The following is a 21,100-nucleotide window of genomic DNA, read 5'->3' as shown; positions in this document are numbered from 1 at the left end:
GTATGCGCAGCGCGGGCGCACTACTGGAGTACAGCTGGACTTGCTATGGTATTTGCCATTAAGTGGTTCGCCCTTTCCCTACCCCAACATTTAGCTTCTCGGGGTCTTCCCCACCTAGCTAGGCCAGGAATGGGTGAGGGATGGCGTTACCTTACTGGCGCCAGGAGGCAGCTTCCGGGCGCATGGAGCCCAGCTTACTTCGGAACTCTTTCTCCCGGACAAAACTGCACCTCCAAACCCCTTGGGAAACCACGGTACGTTTTCATTTATTCGTTCAACTCACATTTTATGAGCACGTACGGCGTGCCAGGCCCTGCCATGAACTAGACAGACCTAGTCCATGCTTTCAGAGAGCAGGAGACTGAGGGGAGCCACACGCTCTAAATTGTTTTTCTTGATTCCTGGAGAGCGGGATGTGGGAGACCAGTTGGCCTTGGCTCTGGAAAACCAAAACTAGTTGGAATTTGATGCCAGATGCCATGGTGAGTAGTGGACGGGACAGCCCCGACCTTAATATCTCATTCCGCAAATATTTGCAGGGCGCTGTACTTCACAACAAGTGCTGTGGAGGCTGCCCTCCTGATGGAGCAGAGAAGTTGTTGTTGTTGTTGTCAGGTGCCATCGAGTCAGAACTGACTCATAGCCACCCCATGCACAGCAGAACGAAACAATGTCCAATCCTGGGCCAACCTCACTACAGCTGCCACACTTGAGTCCATCAATGATGCCACCTGGCTGATCCATCTCGTTGGGGGTCTTCCTCTTTTTCTCTGACCCTCCACCCTACCCAGCATGACATCCTTCTCCAGTGATTGTTTCCTCTGGACAATATGTCCAAAGTAGGAGAGACGAAGCTTAGCCATCCTGGCCTCCAAGGAGCACTCTGGCTGCACTTCTTCCAAAACAGATCTATTGGTTCTTTTGGCAGTCCACTTTCAGTATTCTCCTCCAACACCACAACTCAAAGGCATCAATTCTTCTACGATCCTCCTTATTCACTGTCCAGCTTTCACATCCATATAAGGCTATTGAAAACACAATGGCCTGGGTCAGGCGCACCCTAGTCCTCAAGCTGACATCTCTGCTCTTCAATACTTTAAAAAGTTCCTGTGCAGCAGATTTGCCCAGTGCAATATGTCGTCTCATCTCTTGACTGCTACTTCCGCGAGTGTTGATAGTTGATCCAGAGAAGTAGACAACAAGAAGTTGAACCAGACAACCACCAAGTCTGGGACAGAGATACAGAAAATGGAACTGACCAACCAGACTGGCCGAACTTCTAGAGGTGGGGAGGCTTCTTGACAAAAGGGACTCTAGGAAGAAACCTAAGTAGGCTTGGAGAAATTCTAGGTAGAGGGGGAAGTACCTTTGCAAGGATGTGCAGGAAAGAAAACTTGGCAGGTTCTAGGAACTAAAAGAAACGTTAGCTGGACAGGAACAGTTGGAAAGATGGCCAACTCACCCAATTTTTGCTGTATGACATTACAAACTTACTTGATTTCTTTGTGTTTCAGTCTATCAATCTGCAAAATGGGTATGAGAGTAACCTGAGCGCCGTAAACCGTTGTAGCTGCCTGGGGGAGAATAGACCGGTGGATAACTTCGGCACAATAGGCGCTCACGTGATTTTGGTCTGTGGCTTGAGAGACCCTGGTCCCGACGGGTGACGGGGGAGGGGCTCGGGCCAGCCCCTGGCCGCGGTTTGAGGAATATCTTTATTAACGAGCACTTCAAGGTAAACGGGAGATGGAAACCAGATGTGGGAGCGCATGGTCGGCAGTGGGGCAAAATCCCAAGACACCAAGGGGTGGAATGGGGGACCGGATGATGTTGGGGGTAGACGCGCAGTCCCCAGACAGTTTTACTTTGGGGAACCTAAGTAGGTAAGGTTAACTTACATTCCTAGATTCAGGGAGCTCAGGCCTTCTCTCGTTTTATTTCCCCCCTACACCTCTCATCCAACTCCCAAGATCTCGATCCACGAATTGTCACGAGGGTTTCTTTAACTGATCTCCAATCTGACCCCATTCCTCAGCCTGCTTCCTCTTTTCTTTGCAGTCTTAGCGGACGGCATGCCTTTCCCGGTCCATGGAGGGACTGGCCTCTGCTTGGGCTCCAAGCTTGGAGCCGCTACTTTCTAGCTATGGGACTTCTACCTCTCTGAGTCTCAGCTTGCTCATCCGAAAACTGGGGGGGTTCCCCAATCACCATCATTCACAGTTATTTATGAGTCGCAGTGGATAATTAGCTGTATGGAAGGCACTCGTTCGGTGCGTTGTACAAGTTAATGCTTGTAGTTAGACCTTGCTGCGGCCAGTCCCGGGGCCGGAGGCGCGCTCCGGTGAGGGAAAATCACAGCCCCAAAGATCCAAGTCGTTCATTTTACAGTAGAAGACTGAGGAACTAGAATGGGAAAGGACTGTCACCGTGAGTACGTGACAGAGAGAAGATTATTAGGTGAGGTTAGCTGGTACCTAAATTCCTTCACTAGCCAGAAAGTCCCCTCTGCTAGTTGCAACGTGGGGTGTGTGCGGAGGAAGAGGAGGGGACAATGTTCTAAAGTGGCCAAAGCCGGACCAACTCCGGGCTTTTGCAATGTAGAACGAACGCAGTCCACTCCGCAGCCAGGCTAAATGCCCTAAAAGCCGGTGAGATAATTAATAAGACGTGAAAGTAACCTGCCCAGGGCGACCGCGGCTTAGGTTAACTCGGGAAGGGACCCTAGGGGTGGGGAGGAGTTGGAAACTGAGTTAAAAGGCACCAGTGAAAAGCCTGCGTCGCCAAATTCGTGCCGACGCGTCCTGACCACTCGCCCGCACCCCAAGGCCAGCGGTCCGTCTGACTCTGAATGTCAAAACCTGTTTTGGTGTGTGTGTATTTGTGTGTGTGTATATATATATGTATATACCTGTCACTAAAGTTTGCATGCCCCATTCCCCCAACTAAGGTTGGGACCAGTCAATTCTCAGCGGAGTCTCGGGAGCCCTGGGGGGAGGGGGAAGGGGGGGTCCTGGCACCCTCCCGGGCTCCGCCTGGGATCGGAAAGGCCCTCGGGCGCCACCGGGTTGAATCCCCCTGCAAGCGAGTTAGTAGCATCTCTTTAAGAGAGAGGAAAGGAGGAGTACGGGCGGGAGCAAGGAGAGGAGGGGGAGAGAAGGAGGGGGGAAAGGAAGGAGCGAGTCAAGGGAGAGGGGAAAAAAAAAAAAAAGACTTTTTTTGCCTCAAAACCTTAAGTGGGTTTGGGAGATCTGGTCAACTTTCCGAAACATCTGAATCTTTTTACAGCTCTCGGTTCTTTCTCTGGGCCAGCTGTGGGGAGGAAGGAGAAAGGGGGGTGGGGGTAAAGAGGCGGGCGCGGAGGGGGAGGAGGGAGCGAGCTAGCAGAGCGGCGGAGCTCGCATCCACAGCCTTTTCGCCTCTCCAAACTACTGGCCAAGGCGCGCGGTGGCGTCCTCGCGCTCTCGCTTGCACCCCCGCCCGCCGCCTGCGCACGCCAGGCATGAATGCTGAGACTTGCGTCTCTTACTGCGAGTCGCCGGTCGCTGCCATGGACGCCTACTACAGTCCGGTGTCACAGACCCGAGAGACTTCGTCACCTTTTAGGGCATTCCCCGGCAGCGACAAGTTCGGCACAACTTTCCTGTCGGCCGCCGCCAAAGGGCAGGGCTTCGGGGACGCCAAGAACCGGGCCCGCTACGGCGCGGGGCAGCAAGACCTGGCGCCCTCCTTGGAGAGTGGTGCCGGGGCGCGGGGGTCCTTTAACAAGTTCCCGCCCCAGCCTCAGCCGCCGGCCCCGCAGCCGCCCCCGCCGCAACCGCAGCCGCAGCCGCAGGCGCCCGCACAGCAGCCGCATCTTTACTTACAGCGAGGCGCCTCCAAGACGCCCCCGGACGGCAGTCTCAAGCTCCAAGAAGGCAGCGGCGGCCACAACGCGACTTTGCAAGTCCCCTGCTACGGTAAGTGTACTCGTGAGTCTAACGGAGCTGGGGTCCCGGGGCTTCGGTAGCCCCCAATGCCAGTTCAGCTTGCCGGAGGCAGAAGTTGGCCGGTTGGGGAGGCGCGGGACTGAACGGTGGATGACTCGGCTAGGGAAATGGGATCGCCTGTTTCGAGGGCGTCCAAGGATCTGTTCTGCTCCTTCCCGTCTCCTGGCCTGGGGCATGGAACTTTTGGTTTTTAATCTCTACTAGACCTTGTCTCCGCCGTTTCCCCAAGCCGGTTGCTTGGCGCTGCCCTTGGGGCCCAATTTGAAACGCGCACGGACGCCAGACCTAAGGCGGCATGCGGCGCGGCGCTCGGGCGCGGCGCTCCGGGCTCCTGAGATTTGACTCCCTGTCTGCCAAGAGGCTCCTCAGGTAGCGCCGCAAGTAGGAACGTCGCAGGTGTGGAGCCCTGAGCTCAGTCGCCGGAGCGTGCACGAGAAGGTTCGGCACAGCGGCATGACACCGCGGTGCGGGTCCGGAGACGCCTGGGATCCGGCGATCCGAAATCTGGTCCCTATTGGCGCAGCTCGCTGCAGGAAGAAGGGCAATCCAGGGCTCTGCGGGCGCCTTTCGCTCCGAGGCTTTGCAGAGAACCGGCTTCGGAACAATAGTTTAGAAATGGGTGGAGAGGCAGGAAGCCACGGGGTCTGAGGAGGTGAGAGGCCGTGGGAAGGGAGAAAGGTTTGGGTCCTACTTTGGACCAGCAGGAAACCCAAGAGAGCTGGCCTAAATGACCTCTAAGCCCCCTTGAACGCCGTAGAACGCAGGCCTGGTCCCCCAGTGTGCAGTGATCTTTCAACGGAAGGAACCTTCCCAGAGCTCACTGAGGCTAGACAGCTCGGAGGCTTTGGCTTCTCTTCCTCCACAGAATTGAGGTTCTATGAGGATCTGGAAGGGAGAGAAACCAGCTTTCTTGTTGAGGCCTTGGCCTTCTAGCCCTGGTGACTGCTGACCCCGCTGGATGCACCAGCCCTAGGCCTGGGGACAGTAGGAAGACCTGACAGGTTGGAATGTCTTTGTGTGCAGAATGCAAGTGTAGACAAGCATGTGACTATATGTAAGATTGTGGGTGTCAACAACCACACTGAATTAGTTTGAGCCTGCAGGAGAGGGAGTAGAGTGTCAAATTGTTTGTCATTCTGCACACATAAACTTCACATCTGCCTCAAGAGCCAACGTGGTCACACACTCATGTGGTCACACAGCCACACACTCCCAAACCTATAGGGCAGGACTGTGAGCAGATCTAGAAAGATTTGGTGACCTACTCCTCCATTTCACCACCTAGACTGGCCAACCCCCTGCCTGACGGAGTGAGACCAGGCGCAAAGATGCAGACACCCATATGTTCTTGTAGCTCCACACTCAAGTCCACAGAAGCTCACTGTCCACAACCTCCAAGGACGCAGACGCCTTCCTCCTGGATTACCCAGGTGCTTCCTTGTCCCTGTCTTTCAGGACTATTGGGTGAGAGTAGGTCACAGACTGAGACCCATGGAGATTCATTGTGCAGAACCAAGGGACACATGTGGTTTTCCTCCCACTGTACTGGACTTCATATTTTAAAGAAATGTACTAATTCTGCAGAGGATAAGGTATTAGGCAGAGGCCTTTTGACTGCCATCCTTTAATTTAGAAGATGCCAGATGCCTTCAGGTCCAGGGCACCCTTTCTGTGCCCTGCTGAGCCTCCCCAAGGCAGCCTAGACCTTCTTGGCCTCCTATGAGCCTCATTAACCAGGGAAACTGAGGGGAAGGGCAAGGCCACTTGACCTGGGACTACCCCTAACCTACTATGAGACTGGAGGTAAGTAACTCCTCACTGGGTCATTTGTGGGAATAAATGTGGTCTCATGGAAGGGGCAAGAGCAGCCCTCGCCGCCGCATTTCTATCTCCAGTCTATTTAGACGTGTGATCCCCCAATTCCAAGAATGAGGCAGGCAGGCCCCTGCGGCTGCTCTGGACAGAAACCTAGCCCACAAGCTAACAGACCAGTGGGAACCAACCGCCAACAATCTACCTTGTGATTTTTCTCTTCTTTCCACTGGGGCGCCCTGCCCAGGAAGTGATTTCTGGCCCTTGTAAGGAAGGGCATTCCACGCCTTTAGGTTCAAGATAGGGGAGACTGAGGCACCAAGAGGTGAAGCTCTGCCCTCTGGGAGGAAGGCCTCTGAAGTCTGCAAGCGGGGGAAAACGGAGGTGCACAATGATATCCATTCTCTCCTACCTCATCAGAGTGTGTACTCCAAAGTTAAGGGGGAAAGTCTCAGACTTTCCCAAAAGCTGAGTATATCGACCTCAGCTGTTTTCAGCCGGACCCCAGGCAGCCGACATCGCCTCCACCCCCAACCTCCTTCCTTGTTCTGGAGTTGCTTGATCAGCGCACCAAGCCGAGCTGGAGGCAAGGCTCCGAGGCCTCCAGGACCTCAGCCTCAGATGTCTACCCTCCGCCGAGCGTCCCTCGGTGCAGGTTGGGGGCTGCGCCAGGGCCTTACCTGCCCAGGGAGCGCGGGCAGGAAAGCTGCCTCGAGTATGGGAAAGAGGAGATAAGAAGTCCTCTCTGGCTCAGGTATCCTGACCCCCTCGCTGGGCCTCAGCTTCTCCGTCGGTACTAAGAAGGCGATGAGCTAGGTAGCCTTGCAGCCCCTCCGGGTGCAGAGACCTTGGCGGTTTTACGAAATCACACCGCTGGCTGCAATCCTAGGTCTTCGCTTCCGATTTCCGGAGTTCTTACCCGTTCCGCGAAGCCAGAGACCCCAGGATACACTACAATTCAGAGACCCGACGTTTTCTCAGCAGTGCAACAAACCCTGACGACTCTAGCCCCAAATCGGGCCCGGTGTCCCGAGCCGCAGTAGGCGCTCCAGCCTCTACGGGGACGTGGGGCCGCAGGGCCGCTGCTGGAAGCAGACACAATACCTCTCTTTCGCTTTCGCTTCGGTGCAAGCAGGTTTTCGATACGAGCAGATTTTCTCTGAACTTGGCGCCACTGGCGTCTAGGAAGATGGTTTGAGACCCGCTACTCCTGAGGCGCAACCGATGGGTTACTTCGGATTTTTAAAATTAAACGCAGTACACTCACACAACCCACACCCAATGAAATGTGTACATTTCACCCGGGTCGTATTCTAGGAAACGAAGTGTGTTTTCTTGTCTGCGAGAAACCCGTATGGCATCGAGAGCTGGGGACTCGGGCAAATACAGAAAGTGCTAGTGGGTGATCATGGAACGTTTGGGAGAAAACAAGAGCCCAGGAGCTGGGGCGTTGTGATGGTGGTTATTCCAGGTCAGTTCTGCTGGGGGAGGAAGATGCTTTTAATTTTCTATTTTGTAAATTTCCATAACCGGCGGCGTGGGGTACAATTGCTTTCCAAGTCAGAACACTCGGGTCTAAACGCTTGGATTCTTAAACGCGGAAACAGAAGGCTTGGGTTAAAGTCCTGGTATTATTATTCAATTAATCAATTTGCACAATTATTTTTATTATCATGTTGTAGTTGTTAATGCTATCGAATGGATTCCGACTCATAGCGACCCTGTTGAGGGTTTCCGAGGAGCGGTTGATGGGTTTGAACTGCCAACCTATTACCATTTACACACTGAAATACACAGCTCTTACATGGGTAGCTCTACGCATTACTGGTAAGCCTGGCTACCACTCTAATGACGATAAAGAAATCGGCAGCATCCTTTTGCACGAACTCTTTTTGTGGACTTAAAAAAAAGTTGTTATACGAACATTTTAGAAGACGTCAAAGCGCCTGGGACCCCTGTCTTGTTCTGGGTCGGTAGTGTCATTTGAGCAGGGTGGCCTTGGCGCCGTCCCGAATCTAGTGCTAGATTACTAGAAGCTCCATCAGAAACTTCGCGCGACCAGGCAGTCCCGGAGTCACTTAAGCCCTGGTCCGTGCGCGCTGTGCCGAGGGGTCGCGATAGGGTATAAGGTAAAGCACGACACATCAAAACGCGCCAAGTCCCCAAGGACTTCCATTTTGGAGAGCAGCTGGGTGGACTTTTGTCTTTAGCCCCTTTTTCTCTTTCCGCAGCTCTGCACACGGCTTGGGTAGTAAATCCCGATGTGAAACGGAAATTCATCGCAGCTACCAGGGGTGAGGGACGGTTGCGCAATTGTCTGGGGTCCAGGCATCTTCGCGGACCCCTGAATGGGGTCCCAGAGGCAGTTCAGCCGACGGAGGTTGGGAAGGCTGCGCTCTAACCGGCGCCCTTCGAAGCCGGGATAGGGAGCTAGGGTTACGCTGAGAGAAAAGAGAACGCCTGTTCCGAGAGAGCTGACCGTACCCGGAGCCTCCGCATCCTCAGCACACCACTACCCGGTTTTGGAAGCCGAACGACGTAGGCCTAGGCTGGGACACTATTTCTGAGTGGGGTCCTGCGAGCGGTTTGCTGCATACGGACGCCAACAGCCAGCTACCATCTGGCCAAGTAAGCCCTCAGCTTCGGTGTTGCGCAGGCGTCTGTCTCTCCAAGGCTTGGCTCCTCTGCCCCGGACTGAGGCAACTATCAGCTTAGGCTACCGGAGGCAGCGAGGGCCTGGCTGCGTGGTGATACCCGGGCATATCCTGAGTTAACAATCCAGTTTTGTCCAGGGGCCATGGGCGCCACACACCGGGCGCGTCGCAGCGCCAGTAGATAAGTAAGAAGAAACCCTTCTTTAAAACAGTGACTTCTGAGGGATTCAGGGGGAATCCCCTCTCCCGCCAGCAGCCTTATCTAGCCGCAGCCCGAGTTGGGATGCTTCGCGGAAATGGCAGAGAGGCCTCTGGGGGCGACCCTGCCAGACGCGCAGCCCTGCTCGTCCTTCCTTCTCTCCGCTACAGATGTGCAAATGTTCCACAACTCAACCTCCATCCAAGATGCCCCTTCCTCACCCAGTACAGGGGCGCGGCTCATCCCGGAGACTGAGAGGCCCAGAAGCCAATCTACCCCGAAAGGGGAACGAAAAATTCAGTAGCTAAGACAGATGCCTCCAGTGTATCCAGGGAGGTGTCCTGGAGCCCCCAGTAACACCAGACCGGCCCACCGTCCCCACCACCACCTCCACAACAGTCTTCTCCACCCCACCCTACCCGGCATCCGCCAGTGGGAAAGAAGCTGAATCTCTGCAGAGTCGTAATAGGGGCTCGGAGGAGCGCGAGGCTAGGGTGGGTGGTTGTGCCGGCTAGTGCACGGTTCTGACTCAGCAGCAGAAGGGTCTCAGAGGGTCACGGGTGCTCGTAGAAGAGGGAGAGTGACTGGGAGATACTGACAAGGGGAAGAGGCACCGCCACCCTCCAAATACCTGTTGTTCCCTGAGCTTGTACTGGGGACAGTACGCTGCGGGCTGCTGCACGCCGCTGCGAGTTTGAGAAAGAGCCAAAGCCCGTGCGCGCTTCCGCAGATTTTTAACCGGATGCACATTACAAAACCCCGGCCGCGGAGCGTGGGCGGCGGCCCCACGCACCCAAACCGATGGGACGTCGCAGCCAGTCGGGGGCGGAGGAGCTGGCTGTTAGGGCGCTTTGACGACCTTGCAGACCACAGCGCCGAGGTTGAGAAGCCTCGGACCCTTTGAGCGGCGACGCTGAGGTCCGGCTTGGCACACGTGGGAGTAGAGCCCTGTATCCGAGGGTGTCGGTCTAGAGGGTCTCCACATTCTCTTTTCCACTTCCCGCGTCGCCTGGGGGACGTCCCTCCCCCTCCAAGGGTCTGATGGTTGTTTTTAGGTGCATTCCAGTCAGTTCCCACTAACAGCCACCCTACGCACAACAGAAGTAAACACTACCCAGCCATGCGCCAACCTCACAATTGTTTTCTTTGAACCCATTGCGGCTGCCATGTGCCAATCCATCTAGTTGGGGGTTTCCCTCTTTTTCGATCACCCTCCACTTTACTAAGCATGATGTCTTTCTCCAGGAACTGATCCCCTCTGATAATATTTTCAAGCATGAGAGACCAAATCTCGCCTTCCTGGCTTCGAAGAAGCGGGAATTCTGGTTGTACTTTTTCCAACACAGTTGTTTGTTCTTCCGGCAGTCCATGGTGCTTTTAAAAATTCTTCTCCATCACCGTAATTCAAATGCATCAATTTTTTACTGGTCTTCCTTATTCATTGTCCAATTTTCACATGCATATGAGGTTATTGAAAATATCATATGGCTTGGGTCAGGCGAACCTTAGTCCACAAACTAACATCTTTTCTCTTGAACACTTTGAAGAGGTCTTGTGCAGCAGATTTGCCTTATGCAATACAAAGTTTGATTTCCTGACTGCTGGTTCCATGAGTGTATGATAGTGACGCCAAGCAAAATAACATCATTGACAATTTAGCCCCCTAAACTTGGGACAGTTTGCTCCTCTGGAGTCTCTGTGCTCGTACCATCCTGGACTCACTGCCATCCACTTTCCTGCTTTTGCCATCCCCACAAACATCCATTTTTGTCCAGGAGAAATGGGAGGTAAATTTCTGCTTCCCTGAAAGTGGAAATGGGTTCTGAGGGTTCTCCCGGAGTGTGCAGAAATGACAGTGGCAGACACCCCCAGTCTCCTCGATCTCTGTCTCTGCAGTGTGGTCTAGGATCGGTGGTTAAATACAGTTTCTGGGCTCAGGGTTAGGGCATAAATGTAAGAAAAGGATGAACCACAGGTGTCCTGTCTATGTGACCAGGTACAAACCAGGACGATGGGGTTCCTATCTCTCCAGCCACTCGTGTCTCCTGGGTCTGTTCATCTTCACTCTCTTGGTGTTTATTGAGCACCTACTATGTGGGGGACCTTTTCCTAGGAGAACAAACCCAGAGGCAGCCTGATGACTTCCGCTTTATGTCCTCCTAGGCATAGAAGTGGATTTCCTGGTGTGGCACAATAAATAAGCCAATTTTCACATGCATATGAGGTTATTGAAAATACCATAGCTTGGGTCAGAGGCACCTTAGTCCTCAAACTAACTAAACCCACCAGCTGTTCCTTGGAAACTGCATGCAGAGTCCAGAACTGACTCAAACCCACTTAACAACAAAAACAACAACAGACATAGATGTTATTGTTAAGTGCCATTGAGAATTTGAATGACTGACCTTGTGGTTAGCAGCCCAGTGCTTATCCTACATCGACACACCAGGACTCCTAGGCATATACTTAAATAGGCTTAAATAGTTATTGGCTGGAAGAATGAGAATTGGTTCCATTTGGAGTGTGTCTGGGGACGCCACCACCATAAAGGACAGCAGTGAGCCTATTCCAGTACCTCGGTCCCTGTTACTGTAGACCTTGTGTGAGCCTGTGCACAGACCCCTATCCTCAGTGGGCATGCGTCCTGCTGTCCCAGTGTGATGCAGGGCGAGGCTATGTGCACTCATGTGAGAGGCAATAACCCCCACTGCCAGACTCATGCTGTGGAGAAACAGTGCATCATGACCTGTGACCTTCATGTTGGTTGAGGCTCCCCAGGGAGACGGAATCACCCAGCTGCAGAGTCTCCCTGTGGTGAGTCCTAGGCAGCTGCAGAGCCCTGGCATGCTCATGGGGCTGGCAGACACCCAGCCCCCCAAAATGTTTAGAGGCTTTACTTTGGCCACCAGCTCCTGACTGTCTTCTGTCCCATGCCTTGGCTTTCTGGCCCCACCACGACACCATTTCCCTACACACTGTCGTGATGTCTCTCTGATCCATGGCAACCCCGTATGTGCAGAGTAGGAGCGCTCCATGGCATCTTCCAGGCTGTGGCCTTTCCGAAGCTGATTGTTAGTTGGGGCTGTCTTCTGAGGTGTTTGAACTGCTAGCTTTTGGGCTAGTAGTCCAGAACTTAACTGCTTGAGCCAAGCACTCCTTTCCTGAACGTTAGAGACCCCGTCTGAGGATCAAGGAGAACTGAAGCCCCATAGCTGGGTTATTTGGAGGGTGAGACTCCACCACCTAGATCCCCTCCTTCCGCTGTGGGGAGAGGAAGGCTGGGAAGAGAGGGTTGGGGGAAATCTCATCCCTGGTCATCTTCTCTCTTCTTTTACTGGGACCCCTCCAATAGGTAGCACATGCTCCCTATGCATAAAATGGGACAGATGGCTTGCCACCCCCCATTTCCCAGAAATGAGACCAACCTCAAAATGTGCTGGTGGAGTCTGGTGGGGGCTCAGGAGAGCACCTACAGGGCTTCTGTTGGAATTATAGGAATACGCCTTTCAAGAAAAGGAGCCCACCCTCTGGTGCAGTGGTTAAAGTACTCGGCTGCTAACCAGATGGTAAGTAGTTCGAATCCACCAGCTGCTCCTTGGGTAATCTGCTTGCATAAAGCTTTGCCACCTTGGGAACACCCTGGGCAGTCTGACTCTGTCCTTGATGGCTGCTATGAGCCGGAATCAACTGCACAGATAATGGGCATCCTGTCTGTGTCAGCGGATGGGGTTCCTGCTCTCTGTCTGGCTTCCAAGTCTGGGGTTTTGTTGTTGTTGTTGTTGGAAAAGTGCACATCAATGAGGGCTGCATTACCCTTCCTCACGCCCAGTCCCAGAGGGTGGCTGACCAGCTGGACTGACATCATCCCCCAGGCCCTGGGACCTCGGTCACACCCAGGAATACCCCCACTTAATGGGTCATGGTGTCAAGGTACGGGTTCACCCTGTGTTGGAAGAAAACATCTACTGGTTCAGAGGAGGGGGCCATTTACCATTGTGCACTAAACTGTCTCATGCTGTGCCAGGCCTTGTGAGGGACACAGCCCTGGCCTCCAAGTCCAGAGGGAGGACAGCAAGGAGCTGTACCATTCCAGTTCACTGGGACTCATGCAGCCGCTGGGAAAGTCGGGTTAGCTGTAAGGCTGCCCATCAAGTTTTGTGTCTAATAGAAGTCACCACCTGCCTCCTACCCTGAACTGCCAGGTGGGTGGAACCTCAGGGGAAGGGGAGGACTCAGGGAAGTAGAGGGAAGTTGGGAGTTCCCCCAATAAGTTCGGTTTTGGAAGCCTGGCTGCTTCTTCCCTCCTCAGCATTCCCCTTTTCTCCCTGAACACTGTGGATATCAGGAGATGTGGGTTCAAGTTGTCACTTATTCTACGGAAACCCCCATGTACCTTTGAAAGAGCCCACTCACCTCTCTAGCTCACATCTGTAAAATAGGGCTGTTTGGACCTCTTCTGTTTATGAGGTATGAGGCTGGAGAGAGTGTGTGCCTTAGGTGCTCCCTGAACTGCCTTGGTCTCTCTCTGTCTAAGGATATTCTTGTTCCTACTCCCACTCCCTCATGCTGTGCTCCTTTGTACCTTTTGAAGATGTGACCACCTGTGGCTATAAAGTCAATTCTGACTCATGATGAACTTACATGTGTCAGAGTAGACTTAAGCTCCACAGGGTTTTCAGCAGTAGATCACCAGGCCTTTCTTCTGAGGTACCTCTGGGGGAACTTGAACTTCCAAACTTTTAGTCTGCTATCAAAGGCATTCATTCTTCATACCATCTAGGGGATGGTGGGGAGGGAGGTTCTGATCAAGCTTCAGGATGAGGATGGAGACTTTGGTGCCCACTGTGTGTGTGAGCTTCCCCAGTGTTCAGGGGTCTACCTGGTCTTGTCTGCAGCCCCACCATTCAGCCATATGGATTCGCATCTGGTTCACAGCACTGAGCTGGGGCATCTCCATAAACCCCGCCTTCAAGGAAGTTGCTCACTGTCCAGCAGGGAAGACAAATGTGCACACAGCCCTGCAGCCCAGAAAGCCATTCAGGGCCACATTCGCCACATCTGTAAAACTGCTGAGTGGGATTTCTGAGACCCTGGGGTCCCATGATGTGCCTGAGTGAGAAAAGGATAGGCTGAGGCATATAGGGGGTGATGGTTGTCTTGGATCTTTGTGGGGAACATCTGGACCCCAACACTGGACCCAGTTCATGGTAGCAAGACACTTCTTGAGAAGGTTAGTCCAACCTGGATATATATACCTTGCTTGCCTCATTGTTTCAGTTTCCTCATCTGCAAAACAGGGAAAATTATGAATCAAAGCTGTTGGGGTGTGAGTCTAGGGGTGATTAGAACTGGCAGGTGATCCACGCTGACAGCCCCGGGCACTATGCTGCTTCATTGGTCCCTTAGCGTAACCTGATGAACTAATGCTACTGTCATATCTGTTCTGTGGATGAAAACTGGGACTGGCAGGGATGGATGCATAGTTTGTCCAAGGTGGGACACCTAGGAAGCAGAAGGCCTGTTCTTGAGAGCCAAGGACTTCAAGGACCTAAAAGGCATTCCTTTTCAGGATGATCCTAATTAGACTTAGATGATCTGGGGATGAAAGGCTGTATGTGTGAACATGGCCCCCACACAGCTCTTCCCTGCATGCAGTGCCGCGCCACTCACCTGGGGAGTCCACATTTAGGGATGTGGTGAGAGGTCATGGCTCAACTTTGGGTTTTGATGCCTGGTAGGTCAGAGTTCGCATCGTGACTCTGACCTTGGGCACAGTTTCTCCACCTTTTTACGAGACCTTTAGAACTGTGACAAGAGGAGAGTGCCAGGTTCTGTGTAGGTCTCATAGCTAGTGTGAAGGACTCCATGAGTTCCCGTAGGCCCTGAGAACATGCCAGAGCTCTGGTCAGTGCACTGTGCAGTGGAGGAACATCTTTGGGATTAAACCCAGGGATAGAGAATGCATAGGTTATTTGCTTTGTTTCAAGCTGCTTCGTGAGTCTGCAGAGGACTTGGTATAGATGTTGTTGTTAAGTGCCATTGAGTTGGTTTAGATTCATAGAGACCCTGTATAGGGTTTCTGAGGAGAGGCTGGTAAGTTTGAACGTCTGACCCTTTGGTTAGCAGTCCAGTGCTTATCCTACAGCACCACACCAGGAACCCATGTGTAGATATTGTTGTTGTTGTTAAGTACTGTCGAGTCCATTCCAACTCAAAGAGACCCTGTATAGCATTTCTGAGGAGAGGCTGGTAAGTTTGAACGTCTGACCTTGCAGTTAGCAGTCCAGTGCTTATCCTTCAGCACCACACCAGGACTCTGTGGTGGAGATGTTGTTGTTGTTGTCAGGTGCCATCGAGTCGGAACCGACTCATAGCGACCCCATGCACAGCAGAACGAAACAATGTCCAATCCTGGGCCAACCTCACTACCGCTTCCACACTTGACGCCATCAATGATGCCACCTGGCTGATCCATCTCTTTGGGGGTCTTCCTCTTTTTCTCTGACCCTCCACCCTACCCAGCATGACATCCTTCTCCAACGATTGTTTCCTCCGGACAATATGTCCAAAGTAGGAGAGACGAAGCTTAGCCATCCTGGCCTCCAAGGAGCACTCTGGCTGCACTTCTTCCAAAACAGATCTATTGGTTCTTTTGGCAGTCCATGGCACTTTCAGTATTCTCCTCCAACACCACAACTCAAAGGCATCAATTCTTCTACGATCTTCCTTATTCACTGTCCAGCTTTCGCATCCATATGAGGCTATTGAAAACACAACGGCCTGGGTCAGGCGCACCTTAATCCTCAAGCTGACATCTGGTAGAGATAGTAGATGACTAATAAATGTTCGTTGACAAGCAAGTGGATGAATGAATAATACAGGATTGGAACATGTTAGGGAGTCTACAAATCTTTTTCTCTTTCTATCTTGTATGTTTGAATTGAAGCCTGGGGTGGGCAGGACCTGACTTCTGACTCTTGTGTACCCTCATGGGTAGTCATTTCTTTTTCCTGGGAATCCTTGAGGGCTGTGGAAGCCCCATTTTACATAAGTCTTTAGTCTTCTGAGACTCTGGCACCCCACCCTGTCCCACTGCCCCCAGGCCTCACTTTGGAAATCACAGGTCTGGGGTCCCACCGCCACATGCCCCAGGACTGGCTCTAGACAAGTGTATCAGCTTCTCTGGCCCCTTGACTCTTTCTCTTACGCCTACGTAGTCCTGGAAGGAACTCCATGCCCCTCCATCTGCAGGTCCACCCCTCATCTACCCTCTCTGGGCCTTCATTCTTCCCTGCCCCTGCACCTCAGGACCCTCACACCCCAAATATTCTTCCTCAGGGATTGAGATTTGCCCTGGCCCCAAAGATAAAGCCCTCTGCCCTGGCCAGGATGCTCTCCTGACCTCATAGTCATCACCCCACCTATGTCCCTGCTGGACTTACCTGCCCTAAGACCTCCAGGCCTGGGATCTCCCCAACATCAAATAATCTTTCTACCCATGTCCCCAGCACTCACTGTCTTGCTGGGCGTTGAACATGTAATCGCATCTCCATTTTACAGATACAAACCAAGACTCAGTGAGGCAAAGTAGCTCACCAGGAACACAGTCCAGCTAGGGCCCAGTCATTCTGCAGCCCCAGTGGGGCCTGGTGTGAAGGCCGACTCCAGCTCTTAGGAGATCAACTTTGGCCACGTTTCTTCATTATAAAATATAAATGAAACTCTACACAGCAGCACATATATAACATTCATTGGTTTCTACTTGTACAATTCAGTGGCATTGATTACATTGGTCACACTGAGTCAGAATTGTCGTTTTCTCTACCCACATGGTCTCATTACCAGCACCTGAGATTCACTGTTCCCTAAACTCCTCATCTCAGCTGTAAAGTTACGGCTGACAATGTGATCTTGGCTGACTTTCTTCATCACTCCGTGTCCAGTTCCCGCATCTGTAAGGCAAGGATGATAAAACTCCTGCCCGCACAGGACTGTTAGAGGCATGCTGTTGTTGTTATTGTTAAGAGCTATCAAGTTGGTTCCCAGTCATAGCGACCTTGTGTAGGGTTTCCAAGGAACTGCTGGATTTGAACCATGACCTTGTGGTTAGTAGTCAAGTTCCAGTGAAATAATCCATATCAAGCACTTGGAACTGAGACTGGCCTGTAGTCTGCATTCTAGGGTGGTGGCCACTATGACAGGGTGCTAGTTTCTGCGTGGAGTCCTGGTGTGGACACAGACGTGGAGGAGACCCTGCCTGCATGGTTGTGGGGGTGGGGGAGTCCCTCCTGCTTCTTGAGAGAGAGAATTGAACAGAAGCAAAGCTGTGAAAAATGTTTGGCCAAAAGCCTCAGCCAGCACGTCATGTGCCAGGCAGGTAAGCAGGAAGCCTGGTGCTGCAATGGTTAAAGAGCTCAGCTGCTAACTTAAAGGTTGGAGGTTTGAGTCCACCCAGAGGCACCTTGGAAGAAAGACCTGGCAATTTTCTTCCTAAACTCAGTCATTGAAAACCCTGTGGAGCACAGTGATAGGGCTGCCATGAGTCAGAGTCGACCCAACGGCTATTTGTTTTGGATTCCATGTTGGGAGTGTCTTCAGGGGAAGTGACACAGGATAGGGACAGTAGACCTGGACCTTGGAGGTTAAATAGGAGCTTGCCAGTTGAAGGGACTGGAAATGGCATTCTAGACTCAGGAAACACACTAGCTTCAGGTCAGGAGAGTCCACAGTTTGTGTGAGGAGGAGTGTGTGTGGAATGCAGAGTATGGTGGGCCCTGGTGAGCTGGGAGGGCCACTCATTTTCTGCTGAAGGGTTTGGACTTTGGGGAAGCCACTGGAACACTCTAAGAAGTGCAGTGGATGACCACGACCCTAGGCAGAGAGTTTGTAGTGCTGCCCAGCACACCCTGCTTATGTAAAGCCCAGAATCCTGAATCCCAGAGCCCACCAGGACCCTCGTGGGTCATTCTGTCCACCCTACATCTCCAGGTCAGCTACTGATCACCCAAAGAGTTCAGCTCAAGGACACATTGAGAATCAGGGATGCTGAGAAGGAGTGGTGGTCAGAGCCCTGGTCCCGAGCTATTTTTTTGGGGGGGGGAGGGGTCCCCTTACCCCTGTGGCTGACCATCATTGAGGAACTGGTCTTTGGAGAAAGTCTCCTGTACCCTAGACTCCACACTGCCTCTCGAGAGCACCCAATGTGGGACCACTCCCTTTATTCAGCTAATTCCAGAATCCCCTCTGAGAGGAGCTAGAAGGAGCCCACCAGCTCTGCACCGTCCACCCTGTGCATATCTTGAGATATTCTATACAGTTCCCACACAGGGACCTTGCTGCTCCGTGTGCACCTGCCCTGGCCATCCTAAGGCCTCCAGAGAGCATCAATGGCCAGGGCTGGGGCTTTTGGGGGGGTAGGTTAGTCTGGAAGTTGCACCCCCAGCTGTCAGCCAGAGCAGACAGAGAAGTGGCTGGCATTTCCAGGTGAGTGGCAGGAACCCCAAAGCTCTCTACCGGAGACTGGAGCTTCCTTGCTTAGGAATTACTGCCGGGCTGGGGAGGAAGAGCAGGCTCCCAGCCTGCATTGCAGACCCTCCCTGTTCCATTTAAACAGAGGCCTGCTAGAGCCTGGTATCCCAACTGGGTACCCTAAAGGGAGAGATAGATGCGATTTCCAGTGTCTTTAGAATCGGTCTTTGACTTGCAATTGGCTCAAGAGCTATCTGAAGCTTCAGGTGCCTTTGGTTTGGGGAAGCCGAAGCCGTTCAGCCTAAGGCCTGCGAGCAGATCCCCTGGGTTTGGAGTCTCTGAATAACTGTGTGACCTCTGGCAACTTAACTGACCTCTCTGTCTCCGTTTCCTTTTCTGTTAAATGGGTAGAAGAATGATACCTGTGATTGAGGAACAGTGTGAAGATTAAATGAGGTGATATAAGCAAAGAGCTTGTCTCAAAGTAGTTTCTGGAACAGAGTCAGCTGCGGTTTTTGATCAAATTTTGCTGGAATCCTGACTATGTCAGGCAGTTCAGAACCTCTGACGGTTACCGTTGACTTGAATACATAAAACTGGAAAATGAATGAAGTGTTGCTGAGTTGACACTGTTGGGCTGACATTTAAGGTATGGGTAACTGATGAAAAGGGTGGAGGCTGGTCATCTGTCTAGCATGGGGGTGGCATCAGGGAGAGAAGAAAGATAACCCCGAGTCCCTCAGACCTGACAGCCCACGTCTTCCCAGGCTGCTGCACCCATACCCAGACCAAATGAGCTGTTGTTGTTGGTTGTTGTCACGGGGATGGTACCGGACCTGGCATCTGGCTTGATGACAGTTAACAATGATGCCCCCATAAAGTAGTATGTACCTGCCACACATCACAGTGGATTCAGCAGTTCTTGGCAGAAAGTGCATGCTTACTTCTTCTAATTTTAAAGCAGAGACCTGTTTGCATTTTTTTTTTTTCATTCTGGGTGAGAGGAAGTAATGAAAGGACCATTTATTTGTAACCAATGTGTTAATTGTGGATATTGGTGCAAGCTGAGTTACTTCATCTAATTGTATGTGATGGACAAAATGTCCAGGATACTTTTACTCCACATCCTAGCCATTAAGATTGGAATTCTAACCACAGCCTTAGATATAAATCATCGCCTAGAAAGTTTGACTTTTTAGCCATTTTGCAGTATTAAATATGAAACTTTTAAAGGCCAAGATTGAACAGTCTTTTTCCATTCTTATCAACCTCAGAAAACTTTAAATAGAAACCTGACAATTAATTCCATCCTCATTTTTCCTTTCTTGTCCAAAGGAATAAAAACTGTCTTGCCTTTTCAGTTTGTAATCGATTCTTTACTTTAGAATGAACAAATTTGGAGAAAGACAGCACTTGATTTGGGTGAAAGAGGAAAATTCTTTCCAGACTGATGTGATACTTTTGCATGCTGAGAAATTCAATTACCAAAATAAGATTAATTCCATTCAACAGAGAGCCATTGGTGTCAGACACTGGGTGGAGCGATGGGATTTTATAAGACACTTTTCTATTGGTGGAAACTACTGAGCAATCCATCTTACAGTGCTTTGGGGAGCTAACAGATGGTGCAAATGGCTCACAAGCTTGGCTGCTAACCCAAATATTGGCGGTTCCTCGGAAGAAAAGCCTGGCAATCCACTTCAGAAAAATCAGTCATTGAAAACACAGTTCAAATCTGGCACACTTGGGTCGTCATGAGTCAGAGTCGACTGGATGACAACTGGAGAAAAAAAAAGAGACAGAGGTTCAGAGGAGGGCGTGCAAAAATCCATAGGGAAGAGGTGACAGGAGACCAGAAAGAACTTGGAGTTCCCTGGGTAGAAAGAACCCAAACCGGCCCTGAATCGCAAATGTTGTTGAGTCAGACGGTCCCCATCAGATTTCCTAAGTTGTAACCTTTAAGGTGAAGTTCTGGTGTGGTGCTGTAGGATAAGCACAGGACTGCTAACCACAAGGTCATGGGTCAAACCCACCAACTGCTCCTTGGAAACCTAAAACAGGGTCGCTTTGAGTCTGAACTGACTCAACGGCACTTAATAACCTTTAAGGAGGAGCCCTGGTGGAGCAATGGGTTAGGCGCTGACCTGCTAACTGAAAGGTCAGCAGTGTGAGCAAACCAAACGCTCCGTGGAGACAAATTATACAGTCTGCTCCCGTAGAGATTTATAGACTTGGAAACCAACCTCAGTAGGTTTTTTTGGCTTTTTGGTGGGGAGCAGTGGGGGAGTCTGGGGAACCTTTATGGGAGCAGAACACTTGACTTTTTCTCTCATGGAACATGGAGCGGCTGGATGGATTTGTACTGCCTGCCAGTCTTTCAGTGAGCAGCCGAGCAGCCTAACACTCAGCCCTTGGGCCACCAAGGCTCCTTTGACTGAAGTTAGTTTCGTTATTGCTGTAGCAAAAGCAGTAGCCGCTGCAAAAGCACATTTCTGGAATGACCCCTCTCCCCACCCCCAGACACCTTTCAGGTTGGTATGATAGATGGAGGGCAGCCGGATGCTCGCGCCAAACAAATTCTTTGTGGGCAGTTAAACATTAGTGTGGCTCCGTAAGAAAGCCTTCCAGATGTTTCCAGAGGAGCAGGAGGAGTGAGGCTTCTGTATGTTGTTCATAACCAAGCTGAACTTGGCCAGGTGGACTGGGAAGCCACATTGCTTTCCACGCAGTGATTAGTGATTCAAATCACAATTCTCATCACATGGCTATACTTCCAAGTTGCAACCTCGCTGAAAATACTTTGCTATTAAGTAAGTCTTTAAGGTAAACTGAAAGTAAATATACATATGTCACAAAATAAATGTTCGTTGAGCATCCAGTTCTGTGCAACAGAACATGCCCATCCCATTTGCAGTATTATAGGCCCTGATTTGAAGAGGTCCCTGGGAGCTACTTTTTAAAAATTAGTTAATTTTTTGTTG

At 51.6% G+C, this 21,100-nt stretch overlaps 1 protein-coding gene across 1 annotated transcript in view; it reads left to right on the top strand.

The window, feature by feature from the left end:
* The first annotated feature begins 3,453 nt into the window (after positions 1 to 3,453).
* Positions 3,454 to 21,100, top strand: part of ALX4 (ALX homeobox 4) — a 55,647-nt gene continuing 38,000 nt past the window's right edge. Inside the window, exon 1 of the mRNA XM_006865034.1 lies at positions 3,454 to 3,956. Within this exon, the coding sequence (XP_006865096.1) occupies positions 3,500 to 3,956 (457 nt within the window). The 5' untranslated portion in view covers positions 3,454 to 3,499. The remainder of the gene's footprint in view (positions 3,957 to 21,100) is intronic.

This window comes from Chrysochloris asiatica, unplaced genomic scaffold (assembly GCF_000296735.1).
Source record: "Chrysochloris asiatica unplaced genomic scaffold, ChrAsi1.0 scaffold00075, whole genome shotgun sequence".
NCBI classification, from domain to species: domain Eukaryota; kingdom Metazoa; phylum Chordata; class Mammalia; order Afrosoricida; family Chrysochloridae; genus Chrysochloris; species Chrysochloris asiatica.
This window is presented reverse-complemented; position numbering and strand designations above follow the sequence as displayed.